Source organism: Lathyrus oleraceus, chromosome 3 (assembly GCF_024323335.1).
Source record: "Lathyrus oleraceus cultivar Zhongwan6 chromosome 3, CAAS_Psat_ZW6_1.0, whole genome shotgun sequence".
Taxonomy (NCBI): domain Eukaryota; kingdom Viridiplantae; phylum Streptophyta; class Magnoliopsida; order Fabales; family Fabaceae; genus Lathyrus; species Lathyrus oleraceus.
In genome coordinates this window covers 507,000,919-507,026,792 of record NC_066581.1, presented here as the reverse complement: position 1 = coordinate 507,026,792, position 25,874 = coordinate 507,000,919, and the positions used below count along the sequence as shown (strand labels likewise).

Genomic DNA, 25,874 nt, shown 5'->3' with positions numbered 1-25,874 from the left:
AGTCTGAGGACATATGGGGTGTAACCGAGTTGGAACTCGATGAGATCACGGGTTTCACATTGCCATTAGGATAGATTTTTCCTTTTGTGCGCAATTACCTCTTTTCAGGAATTGCTTCCTTTGTATTGCTCATTTGATCCACGCTTTTCCAATCAATAAAATGCATATTCAGTCAAATAATTTTTGTTTTTGTGTTTCATTACCGCTTTGATTGCAAAAACATCCAGATATTTTGATAAAGAATCTTGCATTTTAAGACATCCCGGTCCCTTCCAATGCATGTTTATAAGATTGAAAGCTTGAAATCTTATTTGGGAGGTGGAGTGACCCAAGTGTTGAAATCTTGACACGCCTGGGGCACGGTTTTATCTAACGGTCTGTTTTGCAGGTACTGTTAGGAATTTTTCACTCACTTGCAGGTTGTGATGTGGAAGCTGTTGATGAAACAAATCCCCATGGAGTCCAATCAGGGACGGGGGGGACGATGAAAAGAAGTTGCGGCGTACGACGATCCTTGATGGTAATCAAGAAGACTCTTCAAAGTCGGAAGATTGGAAAGTCTGTAGAGATTCCCCTCAGAGTCCAATCAGGGATGGCGAAGAGACGTCGAGACGTTCGACGGCCTTGGAATTAATCAAGAAGACTCTTCAAAGTCTGAAAATTGAAAAGTCTGTATAAGTCCCCGGAGGTCACGTTCCGTCGAGCGCGGCGCGACTTGGAATACAAGATGATGGAGCAGAAAAGGTCCAGATGAGTCTGGGAGTTCTCAAAATTGGAAAGCTGACATGGGAGTTGGATATGGATATCATGGTTCGACGAGTCGACGGGCGTTCTGTACCAACTTTTCTCATTTCCTCAGCGAGGTCCCCAAGCAGAATCAGAGGACCAATTTCCCAGCAGATCCAAGGTCTGTGGTCCCCAGCCGAGTCAGGATGGTTATCCCGGCAGGTTTAAAGCGATGTTTCCTCAGCGGCCAGGCCTGAAGGTTGCTATTCCCCGAGTGGAGCGGGTTTCAATGAAATATATCTCCAGCAGTGTTCATCCTACAAGTGGATTGGACGAGCTTCCGTAGCAGACTGGTATCTGCATCTCCAGCTGAGTGTATCCTACATGTGGGTTGTATGGGTTGTCCCCAGCGGAGTGGCATTCGTTTCCCCCAGCCGGGTCTGGATGGTTATCCCCAGCAGGTGTCAAATCGATGCTTCCCCCAGTCGCCAGGCCTGAAGGTGGTTGTTTCCCAGCAGGGTATCTGTAAGCATTTCCCTAGTGAAGTCGCCGGGTATCTGTGAGGGTTGCCCGAAGCAGAGTCGGGATTGATATCCCCAGCTAGTCAAAGACAATTGTATCCCCACAGAGTGCAATGGTGGATTCTTCCCCAGCAATTCCCGAGCGGACAGGGTGCAAAGGAGGTTCTTCCCCGGCAGGGATTACCTTTTTCCCCAGCAGCAGTGCAATTCCCCAGCGGGGTGGAGATCGGAGTATTGACGAGTTCCTCAGCAGAGTGTCTCGGGCTCCCCAGGAGAGTCCCTTGAGGGGGATGCTTTTTATACATTCATCATGAAAAATAGCATAACATGTTGCATAGAAAAATAATAAATTGCGTAGCATTTCCATAATTATGGAGCATTACGCAGAAAAATCAATCATGCATCATATTGCGAGCAAAAGCTAGTCTCAGACCGTGGTTACTGTTTGAGAGGTGTTTTTTGCCAGAAAGAGAAGGTGTTGCTCCGAGGAGTCCAGCATCAGGATGTTAGATCATCAGTATTCCCCAATAGTGCGATATTGGAGGAAATGTTTCCGTCGGACAGAGATGGAAATAATATCAAAAGACGTTACGCGATCAGCGCGGTTTTTCGGGGTTCAAATGGAGAGAAGGAAATGTTGCGACATTTTCTGGAGAGCGGGGTTCAATCGGAGAAAAGGAAATGCTGAGGTATTTTCTGGGGTTCAAATGGAGATTGGAGTTGAAGATTTTATCCGGGATGAGGTCCTCAGGATTATCTTCTGTTCGTGTGTCACCTTAGACTTTGGCGGAGTCCAATGGAGGTCGTTATAGGTGTCTTCTGAGGAAGAGATGCACATGTTACCTTCCTTTTGTGAAGGATTACCCTCTGATATGTCGCCCTCAGAGTGGTGTTTGGTGTTATTTCCGATGTTGCCAGCGGAATTATCACAAGAAATGGGAGAACGGGGTTCAAATGGAGAAAAGGAAATGTTGAGGCATTTTCTGGAGAACGAGGTTCAAATGGAGAAAAGGAAATGTTGAGGCATTTTCTGGAGAGCGGGGTTCACATTGGCGATCACAAGTTATCGTCAGGCGACTGGGGTTCAAATGGAGAAAAGGAAACACGTGGTGTTTTCTGGAGAATGGGGTTCATTATTTGGCAAACAGGAGAGTGGGGTTCAAATGCAGTGATCCGAGGATCATTCGAGCAAAAGAAAATTTCGGGGTTCAAGAAAATGAAAAAGAGCAAAGAAAAGAAAATTTCGGGGTTCAAGAAAATGAAAAAAGAGGTCATCAGAAAGTTTCGGGGTTCAAGAAAAGCATAAAACGAAAAGAATAATAATCCCGAGCGGATGAGTGGTGTTCAGGCCATAGTTATCCCTGTGTTACCATTTATTTTGGTATCCAGGTCGACGTTGTTGCGGTGATCAGGCCGACTTTCTCCGTACCAGACGGATGTTGTTTCAAGATTGTGTTCTTCGCCGATGTTGACAGGCGTTGTTAATTATTTCCCATCAGAGTGCAAATTGTTCGTCTGTTCTGGGTATTCAATCACTCTTCATCCTGATCATCTGAAAGCCGAGGCTATTCATATCGACAGGTTCACAGTGGATTGAATAGGGGCAGCTGTAACACCTCAAAATTTGCCCTCCTCTCTTGGGACTAGCATAACATTTTTGCATATCATTTTAGGTCATTAGGCATTGCATATTGCATATCATGTGGTTACATTGTGCAAATCATCCTCACAAGTCTTGGTCAGAAGATAAGAGGTGGAGATGCAAGCCTAGGGTTTTATTGACTGATCATTAGCCATTTGAGGATTGGGCTATAAATTAGGGTTTCATGATTCTCAAGGGGATTGGTATTCATCTTGTTTGAAATGATACATCATCATCATCATGGTTGGTCATCATCAAGTGTTGGAGCATATTCCTTGAGATTAGGGTTTTGACCACTGGTCAACCCTAATCAGTTGCATTGGGCCAATCAGGGCATAGCAAGGAGAGGGGGTCTACAGTGGATATGGGGATCATCATGTGGTTTTATGGAGCTTATGGAGGCTAGGGTGTCACCCTTGAGCCATTTCATCAAAGGATTGGGGCTCAGATTGATCAGTGCATTGCCAAATTCATCTATCAGCTGAAAAAGTCAACTGTGGTCAACTATGCTTGATTTTATGGATTTGGAGGTGGGAGAGAGTTGGATACACTTCATTCATGTTGAGACAAGTGTTATTTGACATGTCAAAGCTCAAGAATGAAGAAAATAAAGTCAGACAAAAAGTTGCCAAAAATAGAAAGTGACTTGTAATGGAAGTTTCCAAAAATGGAAAGTTTTTCACCTCAAGACCACGTGTCCAAAAAAGCTTCAAATGGAAATTTGTCCAACATGAAAGTTGTAGATTTTGTTCTCACCTTTCCAAAAAGTCCAAGAACTTGAAATTCCCATGTATGGTTGACAAGTTATGGTCCATTCAATTTTAAAAAAGACCTATAATCAAAGTGGCATAACTTTCACATGGAGTGCCCAAAATGGATGATCTTTTTATGAGCAAACTCCATTTAACATGTACTTTCATGGTGCATAATCAAAATTCATCAAAAATGGTCAATGCAAAAGGTCAATTTTCAAGTGCACTAATTAAAATCCAAGGGCAAAATGGTCCAACTTGAGAAATACTTGGAATTTTGGAATGGGAGTTTTTGCAACACATCACAAATGCCAAATAGAAGTGGTTTGAACTGTCATGAGTTTTCAAGGATCAATATTTGGCTAGGCTATTTTTGAACTCTCACTTTAAGTACAATTTTGGCATGGCATAGTGAAAATGAGAAATACAAAGCCAATTAACATGAGACAAAAGCCAACACATTCCAAATGGTAATTAGAAGATGTCTGAGCTGTCACATTGCTGTCATGTGGCCTAATGTGAAATGTCACTTTTGCCCTTGCACTTAAGAATGACATTATGCTAATTACATTTCATTTGGCTAATTTGAGATTAACAAAGTGATTAAGTTGAAGTATAAGAGGATAATCATAACAGAATGCTAATCACAATTGCAATTCTCAAGAAATCTAACAAACTTTCCCTTCAATTTTCCAAAATCTCAAAAAAAATCTTCATCACATTTTTGATCAAAACTTCATCAATTCTCAATCATTTTGCAAAATTCTTGTTGATTCAACTTCCATAAACCATAAGCTTGGACTGTTTCATCGAATTTGTGCAAGGAATCATCAAAATCACAACTGTTCAAAGTGTGCTCAACAATGGTGATTCAAGAATTTTTGCTGCTGGATCGTGTTTGAGATGAGATAACTTCTCCATTCATCTTCCTATACATCAACCTTGATCTGTTTTGGATAATTGGAGCGAAAAGCATCAAGAACAACAACTGTCTTCAACTTGAGGTTAATTTTCGAATCTCACTATTCTTTAAATTGTTATATGCGTTAGGAAGTCCATTCAACGTAGAACAGCATGCAATTCGTGGTTTGTGATTTGGTTAAGTGTAGGATGAGAAATTGTGATTTGAACTTTTGATGTCAAACCTTTAAATGCTCGATCCCTTCGCCATGGTTAGAATTAGGAGATTTCGTTTGTATATCCTTGATGTACGTTGGAAGACGGAGAGATCCATATATCATTTGCGTGTTTTGGTGAAGAAATGGTCGTAACCGTAGCTGGAGCTTGATGAACGCATGAACCGCGATGAAGCTGGAAATTTCTGGGAATTTTTCGCTGCTAGATCCGTCCTGCACCGTGCCAATTTTGAAATCTTGTTTCCCTCCTTATTTAGCCAATGAGACGCGGACAACAAATAAGTGAGCTACAGTATTGTTTTGGCCAGGCTTATGTATTTACGGAACTGCCATTGCTGTATATTAATTTCATATAATCATTAAATAAATATTATCATAATATTAACAAAACTTCTAAAATTCACATAAAACTCATTTCTTATCCAAATTGAGTGAGATTTTTTCCATGATGCTCCTTGTAGTGTGTAGAATTTAATCATGATTTTTGTGAAATTTTTGCACGTGTGGAAATTTAATTGGCCTAAGGTTTGATTGTATGTGTCACATTTGCATATGCCTTGCCAAAACCATCATGAAATGCTCATACTTGTAAAGAAATGGATGAAAATATTTGTGCTTATTCTGGACATGTTGATGGTGATTTTCATGTAGAGTTTGTGATTTTTGGATACATGGTTGATTAGATATGGATTTTTTGAATAGAGGTGTGACAATTTGTGTCACACCTAGCTAGGTCAACTTTCTGATTTTATTTACATGGCCTAGAAATGTTTGATTGCTCCAATTTTTTGAATGAATGATTATTTATATGTCAAGATAACATGTGATTTTTGCGGGAATTTTTGATGTCATTTTCTAATTGATTGATAATTTTCTTCTCTGTTGGTTCATTTGGTAACCTTGTGTGACACATGTTTGTATTTCATTTGTGAAATTCTCATATTGTACTGGATGAATGTGAAATTTAACATGTACATTCTAGACACATTATAGGACATCATGCTTTTGATCCCATTCATTTATAATGTGTTGTCACTGTTTTATGAATTATTGAAGTGGATGCTTGTTTGGATGTCTTGAATTGGCTTGCATAATTGTGTCTGGATTTCTTGATTTTCATTGACCTACTTTCTTTTGTCCAATTGAGCTGAAAATTGACATGCTATGCCTTGAATGTGTACTGTTTAGGTGTGAATTTTTGTGGAATTAATTGAATTGTTTTGGTATGCATTTGGTTGAGATAGTTCTGTTTGGTCATTTGAAGTTGCAAATTGCATGTTTGATACTAAATTGTGCATGAAATGATAATGGTGAATGATATGAGCATGGGACCAATTGCATTTGTTTTCAATTTGTTTTAATTTGATTTTGGTTGAAATTCACTTGCTGTTTAGGATTTTTTATCCCCTTTGGACCCTAGGCTTGGCCTAGTGGTCTAGTTTCTCACATTTGGTGTGGATTTTCAGGTTGAAAGGCAAAAAGCTTAAAGAGATAAATGCAAGTTGCAAATTGAATTTGTTTGATGTTGTCCACTAACATTACTTTGTTTTGTAGGGATTGATGCTTGAGTTTGGGCTTATAGCTTGCATTTGTGTACATTGACTTGTGTTGTCTGTATAGATTAACATTTGTTGTTTACTGTTGGTTTGTCTGGTATACTGACTGTGCTTGATTGATTCCAGGTACCTTAGCCGCTTCAGTTCTTTTTGAACTTGCTTGATGTGCTTGGTTATTTAACCAATAGAGGTAGACTTTCTTAACTTCATGTAGTCTGGAAGACCTGGCCTGTTACTTGGCCAGGCAGCTGTCTGAAGTCCCCCTTTCGGGGCAATGTTTGTGATTGTTTAACTTTGTCCCAAGCAGGTGAAAGACCTTGATTAAGGCAATTGGTGGATTATAGAGATATGCAATCTATCTCCCATTATTCTGTTGAGTCGTCCCTCTGCTCACACTACTTGTGTTTGATGCATTGGGACACAAACCCAAGATCTTGTACCTTGTACAGTCGAGTCTATGTTTTGAGCGTAGAGGGGTCCCTCCATTCTGGACCCACGTTCCTTTGTCTGATGCTCTCTCTGACCAGAGATAGAAGCAATGAGGCACACCCCTCATACCCTTTCATCTGCTTCACCTTAGCCTCTCAATGGCAAGATTAAGAGCAACTCTTACCCGATTACAGAGTCTGTTTGTTGAGGTTGATATGACCCCTCGACTAAGACTTCACTTTTGCTTGAGCCCCACTTATTGTGTATATAGTGTGTGCTTTGTGAATATTTGTTTGCTCTGTTTTGCTTGTATGCTGGTATGCTTGCTTTCTTCCTGATTAGGATTAGCTTGCTGTTGTGCAAGTAGGTAGAAACCTGAACATAGGTCAACGATGCATGATAACACTAGGCTCGAGTACAGCTCCCTAGTAGTGTGTCTTCCCTTCGTTCTGGTTAGAATCCTTTTCCCTTTAAGGGGAACTACATCGCCCTGATCCTTGTTCCAGACGAGGTATGTAGGCAGGAGGTCGTGCGAGACCTCTCCGGGCAACCTTTTTCTTTTTGTGTGTGTTGTTTGACGATGGTTAGGCTCGAGTCCCCGACTCCTTAGCCATTTGTTGTTTGTTTGTTCTGGTTTTGTGTTTTGGTTCGGATGCCGACGTAAGTCCAGTGATTGGCTGTCGGGCTCCATGTTTGCCGTTTTGTGTACGTTTTGGTTCGGATGCCGATGTAAGTCCAGTGATTGGCTGTCGGGCTCCATGTTTGCCGTTTTGTGTGCGTTTTGGTTGGATGCTGATGTAAGCCCAGTGATTGGCATTCAGGCTCCATGTTTGCCTGTGTGTGTCTTGTTTTGTTTGGCGTGCGTGAGCCGAACTACGGTAGCTCTGATTCTCGTTCCAGACGAGATACGTAGGCATAGGACGCGATGTCCTATCGAGCCCTTTCTTCTTCCCCCACCTGTGTTGTTTTGGCGTGTGTGTATGATGTTTGTCTGTTTATTTTAGCAACCTATTCTTTCTTCTAGAACGTGGATCCCGTCGAGTACGACGGACGTGAGGGGTGCTAATACCTTCCCCTCGCGTAATCGACTCCCGAACCCATTCTCTTTGGTCGCGAGACCATGTTCTTTCCAGGTTTACTCTGAGCGTTTCCTTTCCCTCTTTGGGATAAATAACGCACGGTGGCGGCTCTGTGTTATTTTTGTTTCAACCCGCCGGTTGTTTTTCGCGGATGCGACACATGGTATTGTATCTTTGGTGGCTGCAACAGTGGTCACACACTTAGGAACTGTCAAAAGTTCCAATCAAGCATGGGAGATCCTTAAAACCATGTATACGGGCCACTCAAGAGTGCGGATTATTGCGCTCAAACAACGGATTTCCAATTTCAAAAAAGGAAACCAATCGATGGCTACATATCTACAAGGGATAAAGGCAATTTCGGATGAACTCTCAATCATTGATCATCCCCTTGATGAAACTGATCTTGTTATTCACACTCTCAATGATTTGAGTGCTGAGTATCGTGAAATTTCCGCTGCACTTAGAAGCAGAGAAAGTCCTGTTGCATTTGCTGAACTTCATGAAAAACTGATGGATTTTGAAAGAATTCATCATCAAGCTGATCCACTTGCAGTTGACAATGTGATTGCCATTGCCAATGCAGCCACAAGAACAAAAAACTATCACCACAAAAACAACAACCGCAACCCTTCACCAACTTTGCGGAATGGCGAAAATAAGATGGTCTGTCAGTTTTGTGACAAGGCTGGTCACACTGCTAAGGTTTGCTACAGAATTAAGGGATTTCCTAAACGAAACGACCCTAAACCAACAACGAACTTTGCTCAGAATCAGGCTGCAACACAACATGGTAACTGGATCATGGATACAGGAGCATCTCATCATATTGCTGAGGACCTACAACACCTTACCTTAACAAATTCCTATCCTGGAGCAGATCGGGTGATTGTTGGTGATGGAACAGGTTTGGAAATTACTCACACTGGTAACTCTGTTATAAATACTTCTGTCAAACCTCTTCATCTTAAACAAGTCTTATGTGTTCCTAAAATTCAATCTAACCTTTTGTTTGTTTCCAAGTTATGTCAATCTAATAGTTGTTTTGTTGAATTTTTTGCAAACCATTTTGTTGTCAAGGACTTAACCTCGGGTCAACCACTGCTTCAAGGACCACTTAAACAAGATCTTTATCATCTATCCAATGCATTTAGTTCATCCAGCCCACCGCAAGCATTGCATAGAAGCATTCATTCTACATCTACATGGCATCATAAATTAGGACATCCTTCTTTCAAAATAATAAAGCATCTGACTGACAGTCATCATCTACCAATAAAGCTTTCGGCCTCACATGAGTGTACTTCCTGTCACTATGGAAAAAGCCACAAGCTTCCTTTTTCAAATCATCATCTCACAAGCAGCAAACCTTTGGAACTTTTGTACTCTGATGTTTGGGGGCCCAACCCCTGTTAGATCAGTAGATGGTTTTTTATATTATTTAATCATTGTTGATCATTTTTCCAAATATGTCTGGTTGTACCCCATGAAACATAAGTTAGATGTCTTCTCTATTTTTGTTCAATTCAAGTCCATTATTGAAAAATCCTTTAATTTTCCGATTGTTTCCCTTTTCACTGATAACGGTGGAGAATTTATCAAATTAAAATCTTTTCTTGCCAATAATGGCATTTCTCATTTAACTTCACCTCCCCACACACCTGAGGTAAATGGCACAACAGAGAGGAGACACAGACATGTCGTTGAAACGGGTCGTGCTCTTTTGCATCATGCTAATTTACCTTCCCAACTATGGTCATTTGCTTTCACCACTGCTGTCTATCTTATTAACAGGATGCCTAAACCAATCATTAATATGATCTCTCCCTTTGAAATATTATTTAAAAGCAAACTAGCTTATCATACACTTCATTCATTTGGCTATTTGTGATTTACTTGGCTAAAACCATATATGCAAAATAAGCTCCAACCCAGGTCTAAACCTTGCATCTTCCTAGGCTATTCAACGTCTCAACATGCATATTCTTGTCTTGAACCTTTGTCAAATAGGAGATATGTATCTAGACATGTCCACTTTGTGGAAAACTCATTTCCCTATCAATCCCTAATTAATTCGTCATCTACTTGTCCTCTAATTCCATCACATGACTTTTCGGTACACAGTATTATTCATGTTACCCAAGATCAAAATTCAGCTCAGGAACCAAACCAGTCCCTAGCACATGAGTCATCCACACCTGAGCCATCAGTACCGGTATCGAGTCCCACAACAGATCCGATATCAAGTCCTCCACCAGTCCCTGAGTCAATGCAACCTATCGAGTCGTCTGTAACAACAAAGATGCCAGTGACTAGTGATAACCTAACAAGCTCTACCACCAACACTGCATCTGATCCGGTTCCAACTTCAACGACAAATAATCCTGTTCAACGTGCTCCTATCATAACAAGGTCACAAAATAATATATTCAAACCCAAGAAACTATTTATTGCCTCTAAACATGACTTGCAGGAAAATCTTGAGCCATCTACTATTACTCAAGCACTTAAAATACCACATTGGAGAGATGCTTGTTCGGCTGAATTTAATGCACTCATGAATAATGGTACTTGGACCTTGGTTCCCCGTCAGGCTCATACTAATTCAGTTGGCCATGGTTGTTTCGCATCAAAAGAAATCCTGATGGAAGTGTGGCACGATATAAAGCAAGGTTGGTTGCAAAAGGATTCACTCAAACACCTGGTCTTGATTTTAAGGAAACATTCGCACCGGTTGTGAAACCTCAAACTATTAAAGTGGTTCTCACTTTAGCACTTGCTCAAGGGTGGTCCTTACACCAAATGGATGTTAATAATGCCTTTTTGTAGGGAAAATTGACTGAAGATGTCTACATGCAACAGCCACCCGGATTTATTCATTCTGAATTTCCTCAACATGTATGCAAACTCAAGAAGGCTATCTATGGTTTACGACAAGCACCTCGAGCATGACATGATTCTCTCAAGGCCTTTGTTCTTTCTATTGGGTTTCAAACAAGCCTAAGTGATTCATCCTTGTTTATTTACAATAAACATGGTGTACAAGCTTTCTTATTAGTATATGTTGATGACTTACTTTTGACGGGCAGTGATACTACCTTTTTAACTCACTTCATGACAGAACTTTCCAACAAGTTTTCGCTCAAACAACTTGGTTTCCCTCATTATTTTCTTGGCATTGAAATGATCCCAACCAAGGAGGGTATGTTATTATCTCAACATGCTTATATTCTAGAACTCTTGGATAAGTTCAATATGGCTGGAGCAAAGACCGTCAACACACCATTATGTATGACTACTCCTCTCAAACTAAATGATGGATCAGCCGTTGCCGACTCAAAGCTATTCCATAGTATCATTGGTGCATTGCAATACGTTACTTTGACAAGGCCAGATTTGTCCTTTGCAATTAATAAATTGTCACAATTCATGCATCAACCAACACAACTGCATCTCCAGCAGCTCAAGCGAGTATTATGGTATCTAAAACATACTATTAATCATGCTTTGTGGCTAGCAAAACCACTTCATCTTTAACTGCAAGCCTTCACCGATGCTGATTGGGGAGGTAATTACGATGACAAAACATCTACTTCAGCTTACATAATTTACTTTGGAGGAAATCCTGTTTCATGGTTATCAAAAAGACAGAGAACAGTTGTAAGATCTTCCACAGAAGGCGAATACCGATCTGCTGCCAATACTACAGTTGAGATCATGTGGTTGCTCAATCTATTGAGTGAACTTGGAGTACCATCTCAAGTACCTACTCTTTTTTGTGACAATATTGTCACAACCTACTTATGCTCCAATCTAGTTTTTCACTCTCGAATGAAACACATTGCTCTAGATTATCATTTCGTGCGACAAATGGTTCAACTTGGAAACATACGAGTCTCTCATATCTCTATAGAGGACCGACCGACAGATATTCTAACAAAGCCTACGCATCGAACCAGATTTTCATTTCTCAGAGACAAAATTTGTGTCATTGATGGTGACCCAATTTTGAGGGGGCATAATAATAGATAAGAATAAGTTGTTCCAATAATTAAGTGTAACTAACCATTCCTATTACTATGCATATGAGTTGGTATAGTTTGAATTATTCATTGCTTAATACTAGGAATCAACAATAGGGTTCCCTTAAGATTAGGAATTAGTTAAACACTCAAGTATCACTTGTATCTATAAATACTCAGCATTTATGGCTGGAAGAGAATATAAAAGAATCATTCTCTTTACATACTTGCCAGCTTTAATAGGATTCCATTCACATTGGTCCATAACATGCATGATGATATGAGACAGTTTATCAAGGCATAACACAAACATGTAAGGTGAGATTGGATCACCTTATCGAATTCCTCTACAAGGGCGAAAAAACTCAGATGCCAAACCATTCCATTTGATGTTGGATTCCACACTAGTCACCTCATACATTATGATATTCGTCAATTGTGTGGGGAGCTTGATTTCCTCCAAAATCCTACAAATAAACTTCTAGCTCAACTTATCATAAGCCTTCGAAAGATCCACTTTAATGGAAAAGAAACCTTTGTTTCCCTTCATCTTATTCATGATATGAATGATCTCCCGAGAAACAATAATGTTCTCATGTATGCTTATTCTTGGAACAAACCCATATTTAATTGGGGAAACAAGTTTAGGTATGCTTGCCTTAAGCCTTTCCACCATGATCTTGCTCACTACCTTGTACAGAACATTGCACATTGATATAGGCCTGAAGTGATTGATGCAATCAGGATGTTTCATTTTGGGCATCAAACATATATCTATTTGGTTTATGGAGGAAATTTCACTAGGGATCTTCCACACCTTTTTGACGTAATCACAAAAACTTTTTCCAACAATGTGCCAAGATCTTTGATAAAATCCCGCTTGAAACCCATCCGGACCAGGCGCTTTCCAAGGATTCATGCAAAACAAAGCATGCTTGATCTCTTCATTAGTTAGTTGTCTGCTAAGTTCATCCCTCTTCTCAGGCTCAAGTTATGGGAATGTATAAACCGTCTGCTCCCACTTTATTTTAGTTAATTCAAAGAAAAAATCTCTCTATAATGATTAATGAACAAGTGGCACACTTGATTTTCATCCTCCACCCAATCCCCATCCACATTCTTGATCATGACAATATTATTCCTTCTTATACATTGAACAACTTTGAGTTGATAGTATATGGTACTTCGGTCGCCATCAACCAACTGTTTTTCCTTAGAACATTGAAACCACATTTACTCCTCCTTCTTAAGGAGATCATGCATCTGAGATTGAGGTTTCTGTTCTAGTTTCCTTAAGCCTCCAGCATTACGTCTTGCTTGAATGCTCCTTTGTATACCTCAAATGCGACACATAATCTTTTCTTTATGTATCGTAACTTGAGTGAGGGTGTTAAGTTTCCATGTCTCGACTCCTTCATTGACTTTCTGCAGGTAATGAAGAATGGACTTGTCATTACTCCAAGTGGCTTCAAGCATAGAATGGTATGTCTCTTCTGCTAACCAAGCACTCTCGAAATGAAAACAATGCTATCCACTTCTACGCCACGACTGTATTGGACAAATAAGAAGGGGATGATATGAGAAATCTAGACTTGGCATAACCTTCACATATCCTTAAGGGAATTGAAGTCCCTAACTATCGTTACACATAGCCCTATCAAGCTGCTCATAAATGTGTTACCCTCCATTATATATTGGGCCTTTCCAAGTATATTTTGATCTAATGGCTACCAGATCAAGAAGTCCACACTTCTCTATCCTGTTCTTGAATTTATTGCATCTATTTTAAGAAACGGGGACACCTCCTCTTTTCTCATGATCATAAGAAACAACATTGAAGTCCCTAACTATGAGTCAAGGCCTCTGCATTGATCTACTGATGCTATTCAGGTCCTCTCATAAAATCTTCCTATTCTCCACATTAGGGCTAGCATAAATAGAAGTGAAATTCCAAACTTGTCCATGATTAAACCGCACCATTGTATGAATAAACTAGAACTTCTTATGATTCAAGGAAATACTTACATCTTCTTCTATCCAGCCAATAACTATGCCTCCTACATAACCCTGGTTATTGGTTGAAAGAAACCCCTAAAAACCAAGCTTCTTAAAAACTTTCATGAGTTTCATAGGCTCACATCGAGTTTCAAGAATGAATAGAATCTTAGGTTTATGCATCATCATGTATTGTTTGCAATATCTGAAAAAGTTAGTGCTTGAAGCACCTCTACAATTCCACACAAATATATCTTAGTTTGACTTATCATGGAGAAAGCTAAGAGTGATAAGAAACCTTGTACTGCGACACTTATTATGGAGTTTCCTCCACAACATCCATACTAAACTCATCAAGGCCTTTAACATATCCTTGGCTACTACCTCGTTTGTCTTCTTCATGATCTTGCTTGGTTATGTTCTCATCCGAGTGGTTTGTAACATTTCCTGCATGGGGCATTACTTTTCCATCTAGTGGTCTTATAGGGTTTGGTACCTGGATTACTTCCTTTACACCTAAACTACCATTGTTGCTTTTAGTGTTGTTTTTTCTAACCATTTGTTATTCTAACATTTATCATGGAAGCTATCTAGTTCTTGATGTTGGGTTCGCCTATAATATCCACCAAATTTCTAGCTGACTTCGTTTGATTCACTGTAGCCTTGCCTTTAAAATTTACCTTCCTAATATCGGACACATGTTTTCCTCGTTTCTCCTTATTGTCTTTCCCACGTGATTTGGTGTTTGGAATTTTAGAATGTTTAATTGGATCAGTTTCCGCCACATGCTGATTCTTCTCCAACTTTTGACCATATTATTTTTTGGTATGGGGTACATTATTGTCTCCCACTAAAACCTATTTGGTTGCGCCTGCCAATGGATTAATTGCTTTTGGATGTACTTGTCTGAACAACAGACCATGGCCCATCCAATCCAACCTGAGGATGTGAGGCTTTCCCTTCCATCCCTTACGCATTATCTGCAACATTCTTATTGGGATCCACTTTCTGCATATTTTTATCGGGGCATCCCTCCTTGTAGTTTCCATATCTCCCACACATGGTGCATAGAAGATGTAGTCCTTCATATTCTATTTTGTCTCTCCTGTCCTTTATTGTGAACATTGCAAGCAAAGGCTTAGACAACTTTACCTCAACACATAGCCTGGCGTATTTCCCCTGTTTGTGTGTCAATGTATTCTTATCTACCTTGATTTTATTTCAAATTTTGTTACCTATGAAAGATAGGACCTTCGTGTCATAATATTTGATCGATAATCCGGAGATTCTTACCCATACGGCTATGTTCATAGTGGTATCACTAGCTAGGTGAAAATCAGGACTTCGTTCTTTCATTGTAACATAATGGTCATAGATGAACCATTGACCATTAGGAAGTGTTGAGCTATGATCTTCATCATGCGAGAAAATCACAAGAAATTACTCATTACTCAAGTCAATAATGTTGATCACTCCTTTCCTCACCCATATCTGTTTCAACCTTGTCTCCGATGCCTTATACCCAATTCTTCTTCCAAGCAACTTAACAATGACCCCTCTCTTCCAAGGTCATGTATTCTTTGTTCTTCATGCTTTCAGAAAATGAATTTGGGACAAACATAATGGCCTTCAACATGCTCTTCTACCTTCATATTTTCCAGATCCAAAATTGTCATCTCTGAATCTTCATCATCTTCAACTTTATTTCCAATCTCATCTATGTTACTGCTATGAGAGCCTAGAACCATCTCATTGTATGTTCTGCCTCCCGTTCTTCCTTAATGCGGTGGTCCATCTTCCTTTTCAGTTTGATTTCCAATATTTTTTACTTTATTTATATCTCTCTCCTTGAGATCATCTTCATCTTTGTTACTCCCATTGGGTTCAAAATTGTTCCGTAGCAGAGCACTCATATTTTATTACTACTTTTGACATTTTTTTTTGTTTTTGCTAATGCATTGCTTGTGTTTTGTGTGTATTAATTAGTAACTATATGAAAATTATTTGTAGTCAAAAATAATCCGACAATCATTCGTGTGGATACTATGTTATCAGACATATGTTTAATATTGTCTTCGAAGGCATTATTAATTCATGGGTTAAAGTATTCACTTTATCCATATACATATAATTTATTTATATTTGTTAAGTTAATGTTGTTGTTTTTAGCATATCATAATTTAAATTATGTTCAAATTATAGACGTTCAGCGACCGAACACCATTCTCACAAGAAGATATAAATGACTGATATAGATGACATCTGATCACATTGGGACAAGATTTTACTATCTTTTAATGAATCTCAACAACACTAATTTTTTTTCATTGTTGTAAACATTATATAAAGGTTTTGTCATTATAGATTCAAATGTGTATATGTTCTCTTGTTAGAGATTTTCTATATCCTTAATGTCATTATAGGTTTAATTGGAATTATATGGTTCTATTTTCAAATATGTATATGTTTTCTTGGTGTACCATTATGGATATGTGAATATTTGGTTTTATAAACAATCCAATTTGGTATTATGTGTATATTTAGTTATGTTATGTATAAAATAAAATATTCTGATTCTATCACAAATTTTTTAGGTTATATGTAAAATAAGTACAGACCAATAATAAAAAATAGGTTATACCCCTCGATTATTATATCAAACTGATGTAAATACTTACTTTTTTCCTTGGATATTAACAAAAATCGAAGGTATGTGGCATGCGATTTATAGTTTTGAAAATAATAAATGGTTGTTGTTGTCAAACCAATGACCATTACAACTTTCCCCTCGCTGGAACAAAATTTGAGGGGTAAAGTGACAAGTTTTCATGACACCCTTTGTTACCTCGCATTTTAAGTTGAGGTAAAATTTATGTTTTTTTTTATAGTAGAGATTAGTTCTGTATAATTAAATGTAAAATATGCTCCCTCTGATGGTGTCCCTTTACCAGATCTCACTTTGTGTTGTAATTTGGTTGGTAATCTAGTGTACCATACGATTAATATAGATGATATTTGCTTATGTTGTTCATGTTGCAAGTCAATTTGTTGTCCCTTCCACTACAACATATTGAGCAATTGTTCTCAGAATTATTTACTATCTTTGAGGAATCCTACTTCAAAGGCCTTTATTTCCCTCAACGTCTTAATTGGTCTACTACATGTTTTTTATCTTTCTTGGAGATTCGCTTATTTCTTAGAAAATTAAAAAAACAAGAATTTTATCACACTCTTCTATAGAAGTTGGATATCGTGCTATGGCATTTACCTAGCTTGGTTGCGATGGTTACTTTTTGACTCGAGTGCACTTCTTTCTGAACCAATCACATATATTGTGATAATAAGAATGCCAATAAAATTTCTCACAACTCACTACTTCATGACGTACCAAGCACATTGAGATTGATTGTCAGATTAGTCGTCACCATCTTCACCATAGAACAATTACTATACCTTAAATCTCCTTCTTCTTGCTTATAGTTAATTTCCTGACGCATATTCAATTCTTGGTTAACAAACTCTCGATGATTGGAGATGTTAGATCATTTATAATAAACCTCATGATTATAATTGGATTAAAGATAGTTTAGCCTATTTATATTTTATTATATATTTTTTTATTAAATTTCTTATTTTTCAGAAGTTATGTTGTTTTATTATTGAAACTCTAATTACTTTTTTCTTCACCTATTTTATTAAAAAAATAATTTTCAAAATATCTTGAAAGTAGATAGTCAAAATAGAGACTATTGAATGTGATGGAGTTATTAACTATTCCATTAAATATTAAATTATATTAAATTTTAGTTGACCATCATTAAAAAGGTTGCTAAGAAAAAGGGCCTTCCTATTTTTAAGATATTTTTAAATCAGATTATTTGATTTGTTTTTCCTACATGTCCCACATATATGCATTGAAACAAATCTGTAATTATGTTTGACCAAAGAAATATATTAAAAATAAAAACTCAAAGTAAATACCAAAATCATAAAAACTCATATATTGGAATATGATGTGATTATTCATTCTAACATTAAACTTTAGATTTTATTACATTTTAGTTGACCATCACTAAAAAGGCTTGCCAGAAAAAGAGTCTTTCTATCTTTCACAATTTGACATTTGCAGCAACATGTGCAACGGTGCATATTGTTGGCAAGATCTTCACAGATACAGTCTTGAACCATGGCGCTTGCTCCAAATGCAGCATTCAGATCTTCACCGCAACTGCGAGAATTGCTACAACGCCCTGGCAAATCCAAATGACGCGGACAAAACGATAGATTCGCTTCTGTGCTTGCTACATTTATAGACATAAAAAATTGATAAAAAAACATTTCACAAGTGAATTAAATTTATAATAAAGAGTATACTCTCTCATGTTGAAATATTTTTGTATCAATGAATGATAATAAGTTGCGATAAATATGATAATAATAGTGATATATGTACCTGATATGAACGTGAGGTTGAAGAAGGCGAAGAAAGTACATATGAAAACGAGAATGCATCCTAGCTTCATGATGATATTTTTTTCAAAAAAATATATTTTCAAATGGAACTCTTAAAATGTTGGGAAATATATACTAAGAAGACCAATATATATATAAATAAAATATAAATGAATTAATATATATTTTTTTACATTTAAAGAATCATTAATGTGGAATCTTGTTTTACAAGTGTTATACATTTAATAAAGAGATCAATTTTGGATGATGTGTCAATTTTTTTTTCTTTTTTATGATAACAAATAATGTTTCAATATCTAATAAAGATTATAGACAAACATGAACACTAAATGCGGTTAAAGAAACAAATCAAATTAATAGGATCTGATAATGTATTTGACTCTACGATGATTACAAACAAATGGAATATAACTAAATTAAACTCAAACAACTGAAATAATCAATTATGTCATTTCGATGAGCATTGAAAAACCCATGGATTATTTTTATATTTGAACCACCTTTTATTCTATAAATATAAGACTCATTTTGACATCTCTCTCTCACACATACACACACATTTGAAAATTCTCATTGAGAGAAATTCTCTTTTGGTTGTGAGCTAAACCAAATTTAAAATATATTATTTGGTTGTTGAGGTAAACAAAGTAAAACCTATATTTGGTAGGATAGCTCTTCGTAGTTAAAACTCTCCGTCAATTCGTGAGCTTAGTCGACTATTAAAAGCTCTTAGTTGGTTGTAGATACTTTCGCAGTTAAAACTCCATGTTGGTTGGGAAGATAGCCACCGAAAAACTCCAATCCTTGTATAGGGAGATTTGTAGGCAAATTTAGCCAAAATCTCACATAATAGTGAAAATTCTAAAGAAGGAATTTTTGGGGAGATGATTAGGTCACTTTATTAGATTGGACCTATATAATTCTGATGTTTTTCTAGCACCACTTAATTATTTACTTTCCAATAATTTATTTTCGTTGCAATTCTATTTTTTAATATCCGCTATTTTTACTCTGTGATTTTACAAAATCTTTTTAAACTCTATTATTGTAATAAATTTTGTTTTGAAAATGGATTTCTAAACCCACACAATTCACCCCCTCTTGTGTTTGGAGACTCATGTCCAACAAGGTCGAACTTGTATAAATCTCTATTACACTTTCTATAAACTCTTATATCTTTAATTTTAAATAATTATTTTTATTTCTTTTATTTTTATCTCTTCATATACTTTATTCTTCTATCTTATTCTTAACCGCTAACATAAACATTTTAAAAACTATTTTTTTTTTAAATTAATCAGTGATTTTAAATATCACAATTCACCCCCTCTTCTAGTGTTTAGAGTCTTTTGATCAACATAATATACGTCTAATAAATTCTATAAATTACTTGCATATAATGGAATTGTTCACCACACGTTGTGTACTAATACTCCTCAATAGAATGTAGTTCCTGAAAGAAAACATTGTCACATTATTAAGACAATTTTTCCTTTTTGTTGACTACTTGTGTTCCTAGTGAATTTTGGGGTGAAAAAGTTATTACTATGCTTCTTGATACTAATATAATTTCATTGTCTCATAAATTTTGTCTCATATTGAAAAATTCTATGATTTTATAAATCTTACCCACAAGAGTAATCTCATATTTCCAAGGCACAACCTTGGTGTTCTCGTATGGAAATGGCGTAGGCATACATATTAAAATGAGTGACAGATGATTATCTAAAGGCACAACTCCCCTATTATAGTAAGGGATTTCAACTGGTTCGGGTAAATTGAAACAAAGTTCAATTACTTACACATCCTCATTTGTTTGCAACACAGGAGATTTGCAGCATTCCTTGGTTCATCAAGCCATGGATATCATCACGTACCACCTGACATCCTCCTGGATGTATGACACACTCTTCACAATTGTCATGAAAAACATCAACCAAGCCAGGTTCCACCAATTAGGCACGAAATGCTGCCAAAGGAGTTTTAACATCATCAACCTTCTCAACTACAAAACCATCAGAGGCATCTTTTGTGTTCACTGCATGGTTTCCATGGACGGGAAAAAGATTATTCTTCACATTTGGTCTCATATCTCTAAAAGACAAAATCTTGCTATCAATCAGCTCACAAACCCTATGTTTCAAAGCGTAACAAACTTCTAGATCATGTCTGGGGGAACCTTCGTGGAAAGGACAATGTGCATTAGGGTTGTACCATAGAGGCAAATGATCAGATGGAGATCCCATAGGTCTAGGAACCACCAATCCTTTCTGCAACAAAGAGAGGTGAAGCTCTGTATATGATATTGGGATTGGATTGAAGGCTGCTCTATTCCTTTGTCTCATATTCTGATTTTGAGTATTTTGCTGTGGAGTCCAAGCTCTTGATTGTTGATAGGCAGGAGCTGCCGGTGCTTGCTGATAAGTTGGAAGAGTAGGAGTAGATTGTTGAGTTGGAACTAGTTGATGAGTCTGAGAAGGATACACAGGTCGCTGATAAGGAATAGGTTGTTGAACATACTACTCTTGTGAATATTGTGGTTGTTGTCTTCTTCTTGAATGACCTCTTTCTTGGCCAATAGACAATGCGTTTGTCTCACCTTCCTTCTTTTAGGGAAACCCTCCAGAGAACTTCTTTGGATTAGAATTTGAAGTTCTGGAAATAACTACAAGTTTACCATTCCTCTAACCATATTCAACACGGGCTCTTATGGCAACAAGCTTGAAGAAACCCAAGGAAGCATTTCCAACCATCTTCTCATAGAATTGGGGTTGGACAATATCAATGAACAATTCAGCAAGTTCCTTTTTAGCAAGAGGTGGTTCCACTTGAGAAGCCAATTGCCTCAATCTCTAAGCATATTCTTTGAAGGATTCTTTATCTCTTTGGAACATGCTTTGAAACTATCTTCTAGTGAGCTTCAAACTTGCTTGATCTTGCTTCCAATTGTCCTTGGCTTGACTTCAAAAGCTTGTAGGAGTTGAATTGGATCAAGGAAAATCTTGGACTCTTAGAGTTTCAGTCTAAAAACAGAAGGAGATTTAAAGCTTGATTTTCAAATGAAAACCTTCAAGATCATCCTTTAATGGTGAGGGTTTGGATTGCAAGTTCAAAGCTTGGGCAAGAGGTCCTTAATTCTGAGCCATGAGGGTCTTATTTATAAGCTATCCATTTGATTTTCACATACTTCCAAAATTGTCTAAAAATAGCAATTTCCTTGCATGCTTGCATGGGCATGTGATTGGCCCATGAAATGATGTGATCAGGTCCAAAATTACACATGTGAAATGCTGAAATCATGTCATGTGCTCATGCAATGAAGATTGAAATGTGTATGTAAAATTCATCCAAATGAACCCTGGAAAGAACCCATATGCAAGTCCTCAATTCTTGAACAAATGAGATGATATTGGACTTTTTTGGAATGGTGAGATCAAGGGGAATAACTTTCATGTTGAAAACTTTTCCATTTGAAGCTTGGACCATGATGGATTTTGAGGTGGAATTTTGGAAATCAAACATATTTGAAAATTTTCTAAGTACCAAGTCAAATGTTCACTTATTCCACCTTGAATAACATTTTCTATGGGATTCAAATGGAAAACGTTCCTTCATTAAAGTTGTATCTATTTCAAACCTATTCCATTTGGTCACAAATTTGACCTCATTTGGATTTGGCATGAAGGAGTTATGCATTTTAGAAGTTGAGGAAAATCACTAGTTCAATGGTAATGGCCCAAAATGACCTATAATGTTTCCTCTTGGCACATGCATTTGCAAGTTAAATTTTAAATTCTTACAAGAATCAAAGTTGGAGAGTACACCTTTAATTTGATCATGAAACTTGAATGACTTTCATCTCATAAAAATTGAGCAAGTTATGGTCCTTGGAAGATGACCTCCTAACTAGGGTTCAGACATAATGACCTATAATCTTTCACCATAAAAAACGACTTTCCAAGAAAAACTAGCTATTGAATTCAAAAAGAAAGTTGTTTTTAATGTCATAAGGAGTAACACTGATCTTGGAATAATTTTTGTATGACAAACATTGTAGGATATAAGGTCTAGGGAACCCTAGTTTTGACTAGTTGACTTTTTCTGGTCAACCACCTTGAACGTACTTGAAAACTTGAAGTTTTCTTGATCTTTGGGACTAATGGAGGATCATATATGTATAAGATGATGTAATATGAAGTATCCCTTTATTTATTGGACTAAATGTTGAAGAAACTTGCTGAGGAAGTCACACAAGATACCCAGATGAGTTAGGGCTTCCAAGGCCAACAAACTTCAAATTCTTGATGATTTCTTGATCCAAATGATAAATGAAGAATATGAGGATCCATATATGATGTCTAGAGTCAATGTGAACCATCTATTTATTAATATCCTTGCTTTGAGGGTCTCAAACCCTAGATATGAGCTTGATGGACCATGGGTGACCACACACACTACCTACAAAAGAAGTAAACTATACATTGACATATTTTTGGAATTTTGATTAGTAAATAATGAAAACCAAAGTATGATACAATCAAATGTGCTTGGCTATTACTCCTAATTCAAACCCAATGAATCCCCCAACAACCCTCAACCTTTACTCCAAGATTTTATATTTGTCTTTATCTCTTGTTTCTCCATTGGTGACAGTAGGGAGGCCAACAAGTTTAATTTCCTGGGTCCTAACCCTGTTATCCTTATCCTTGTACTGTTGGCTTAGAATCATATAGTTGTCTTGTGGAACGAGTATTTGTATGGGACAAGATGCCCCACCATGAATAATGGTTGGGATATACCCTTCAGGACGAGGGGTGTTATTCTTAGCTTCTCCCCTTTGGATGTTAGAGATGAATCCTTGTAGAGGGTTACCATCCATGGGTGGAGGGGTAGATGCGGAAGAAACCTTTCTTTTGGCATCCCTAACCTCTCTATCTATCATGTTAGTAATGGCTCTCGTGAGATGATCAATCTTGTCCTTCATTTCCTCCATATTCCCTTTGACCGAGTCCATGTCCTCCCTGAGTGCAACCTGATTTTGTTAAAATTTCTCCATTGCCTTCTTGCAATGAGCTCGAGTTTGGAGAGTCAGGTTGTAGCGTTCGGTGATACTGAGAAAGTATGGGAGAAAATTATTTTGTTTTTTCCTTTCAATGCATGCAAATGAAGTATGTACGAATGTATAATGATGTATGTAAAAATACTTTGTTTTTAACTTCCTTGGGGGGAAATTTCAAAACTTGTTGCTGCATAATATGAACAAATAAAAAACCATACAATCGATATAACAAAAGCAAAGACAAATTTTATTAATTCAAGATAAAAAGGTTCACTCAAGAACAAATTTGTAATGGTAGAGTACTAAAATGAGAAACTTAAAGCAAAACATAAACTAAAGTGGTGCCTCCATATCTACTTTCAAGTGGGCCTTAAACTCCTTTAGCAGAATATTGCACAACCTAACAAACTCGAGGACTTGTTGAGGAGTATTGTGGAATTTGGCCACACGCTCAACTCTTCTGAACATCCTTGGAATGTATAGGACCATGTTGTTGGAGAATTCTTCCAAGTTGGAATGTTGCATCCTCCATGCTTTAGCCTTATCACCTTGTTCTTGGACTATAACTTGGGCAGCATCAGCAAGATCCCTCAAGTACTGGACTTCTCCCTCCAATTGCGTGACTTAGGCTCTCAAGGATTCATGGTCTTGATGTTGCAAATGGTTTAGCTCTCTAAGATTTAAGATTTCTTTGTAGGTCCTTATCAAACTATTTGGCAACATTTGCTCAGCTTCCATTCTAAGTTGTTATTATCTAGTAGTTGCGGCCTGAGATTTCGCAAGTGACCTTTCAAGTCCACGAATTTGAGTTGCTAAAGCACTCCTCATTTCTTGTTTTTCCCATGTATCCAGCTCCCATGATCTTTTCCACCTTTGACCTTTTGCTTGGGCTTTATTTAACTTCTTGTTGATAGTTCAAGGTTAAACCCAACGCCTAACAATCCAACAAATATTTTCTGTCTTTTACTTCTTTCAGTATTGATCTCTTTTTGGATTTTGAGAAGCTATTTATCCTTCTGTTCAAGGTTATGGCTCACCAGATTCTTTTTATAAGTCATGTCATAAGGACTGAACTCCAAGTTCTCTTTATCTTGCTCAAGTTTGGCAATGGTCATTTTAAGGCAGTAGATTTCTTCAATGGATATTACACTGAGATCAGGTTCCTCTGGAAGGTAGGTTGGATCAATCCCAAAAGGTAGCTTAATCAACTGTACTATTTCTTTGACCCATTGGGTGTAGGAATCTTTGACTGAAGGGTCCTTTCTTTTCAACTTATTTTCTCGTACATGCACCTTTTCCTATGCACGCGTGAGTTTTCCAAATAGATTTTGGGGTATGGTATCCTCATTATGCAAGATGAAGCTTTCTAAGTCACATTACTCAGGTTTTTCCCACATAAGGTGACCTAATTGTCTCATAGCCTATATGGGGATATAGTTAGTACACCCCTTGGAGCCAATGAGGGGTACATTGGGAAAACTTCCGCAATTGACAATGATAACCTTAATGTTAATCTTATTAGGGTACCCAAAGATTGATTTCTCATTGAGGAATAATTTCCTTTAATACCTTCTTTGGAACTTTGAAGAAAGAGATAAGGAAATTCGATAACCTAGATAACCTCTGAATTCAAGAGGACAACTCAACCGCCAATCGACAGGTTATGAGACTTCCAAACTGATAGATTTCTCTCAAAAGAGTTTAAAAGAGGATTCCATGTAACACACCTTCTTGGATTACTACCCACCGGAACAACAAGTAATTTGAATGGAATTGCGTTGACAGTGCAAGATAAAAAATTAGATGTAGCCAGTAAAAACTCGTATTTGACATGAACCCCATATAATTTACTCTTGAAGAAGTTAACTTTTAACCCTGACACCATTTTGAATCCCCTTAAAGCTGCTTTAATACTCCATACACTCTCCCAGTTAGCTTTCCCAATGATGATAGTATCATCTGCGAACTGCAAAATGCGATGCTCTAATGAGTTACCAATAGAAAAACCAGAAAATTTACCTAAGTTTGTAGCCTTATTAATGAGACAGGCTAAGCCTTCAGCAACCAAAAGAAATAGAAAAGGGGAAATTGGTTCGCTTTGTCGTAAACCATATTTAACTGAAAAATCGTTCATAAGACTTCTATTAACCAAAATTGAAAGACTGTTGCTGAATACACTCGCTTACATCCACTTCATCCATTTTGCCCCACAGCCTATTCTCCGAAGAACAGATCGTAAGAAGTCCTAATTCACGCAATCATAAGCTAATTCGATATCAACTTTTAGGAACAAACAATCTTGTCTAGCCTTCTTAGAATAATCAAGGATTTCATTGATGACCAGAACTTCATCCAACAATAGTCTTCTAGGAACGAAAGCTGAGACACGACACCAAGTTTGGACAATACTTTATAAAAACACCCAACAAGACAGATACGCCTGTAATGGATTTCCGTAATTTAACAAACAAGTGAAATTCATAC

General features: G+C 37.4%; 1 protein-coding gene across 1 annotated transcript; it reads right to left on the bottom strand.

Annotated features, from left to right (window-relative positions):
- Positions 1-17,844: 17,844 nt before the first annotated feature.
- Positions 17,845-18,456, bottom strand: LOC127129858 (putative defensin-like protein 244). Its single transcript, XM_051058973.1, has 2 exons — positions 18,312-18,456; positions 17,845-18,159 (listed from the first exon to the last, which is right to left on the bottom strand). Exons 1-2 carry the CDS (start codon positions 18,379-18,381, stop codon positions 17,900-17,902), a joined length of 330 nt encoding a protein of 109 aa, XP_050914930.1. The 5' UTR covers positions 18,382-18,456; the 3' UTR covers positions 17,845-17,899.
- Between the last annotated feature and the right edge of the window lie 7,418 nt (positions 18,457-25,874).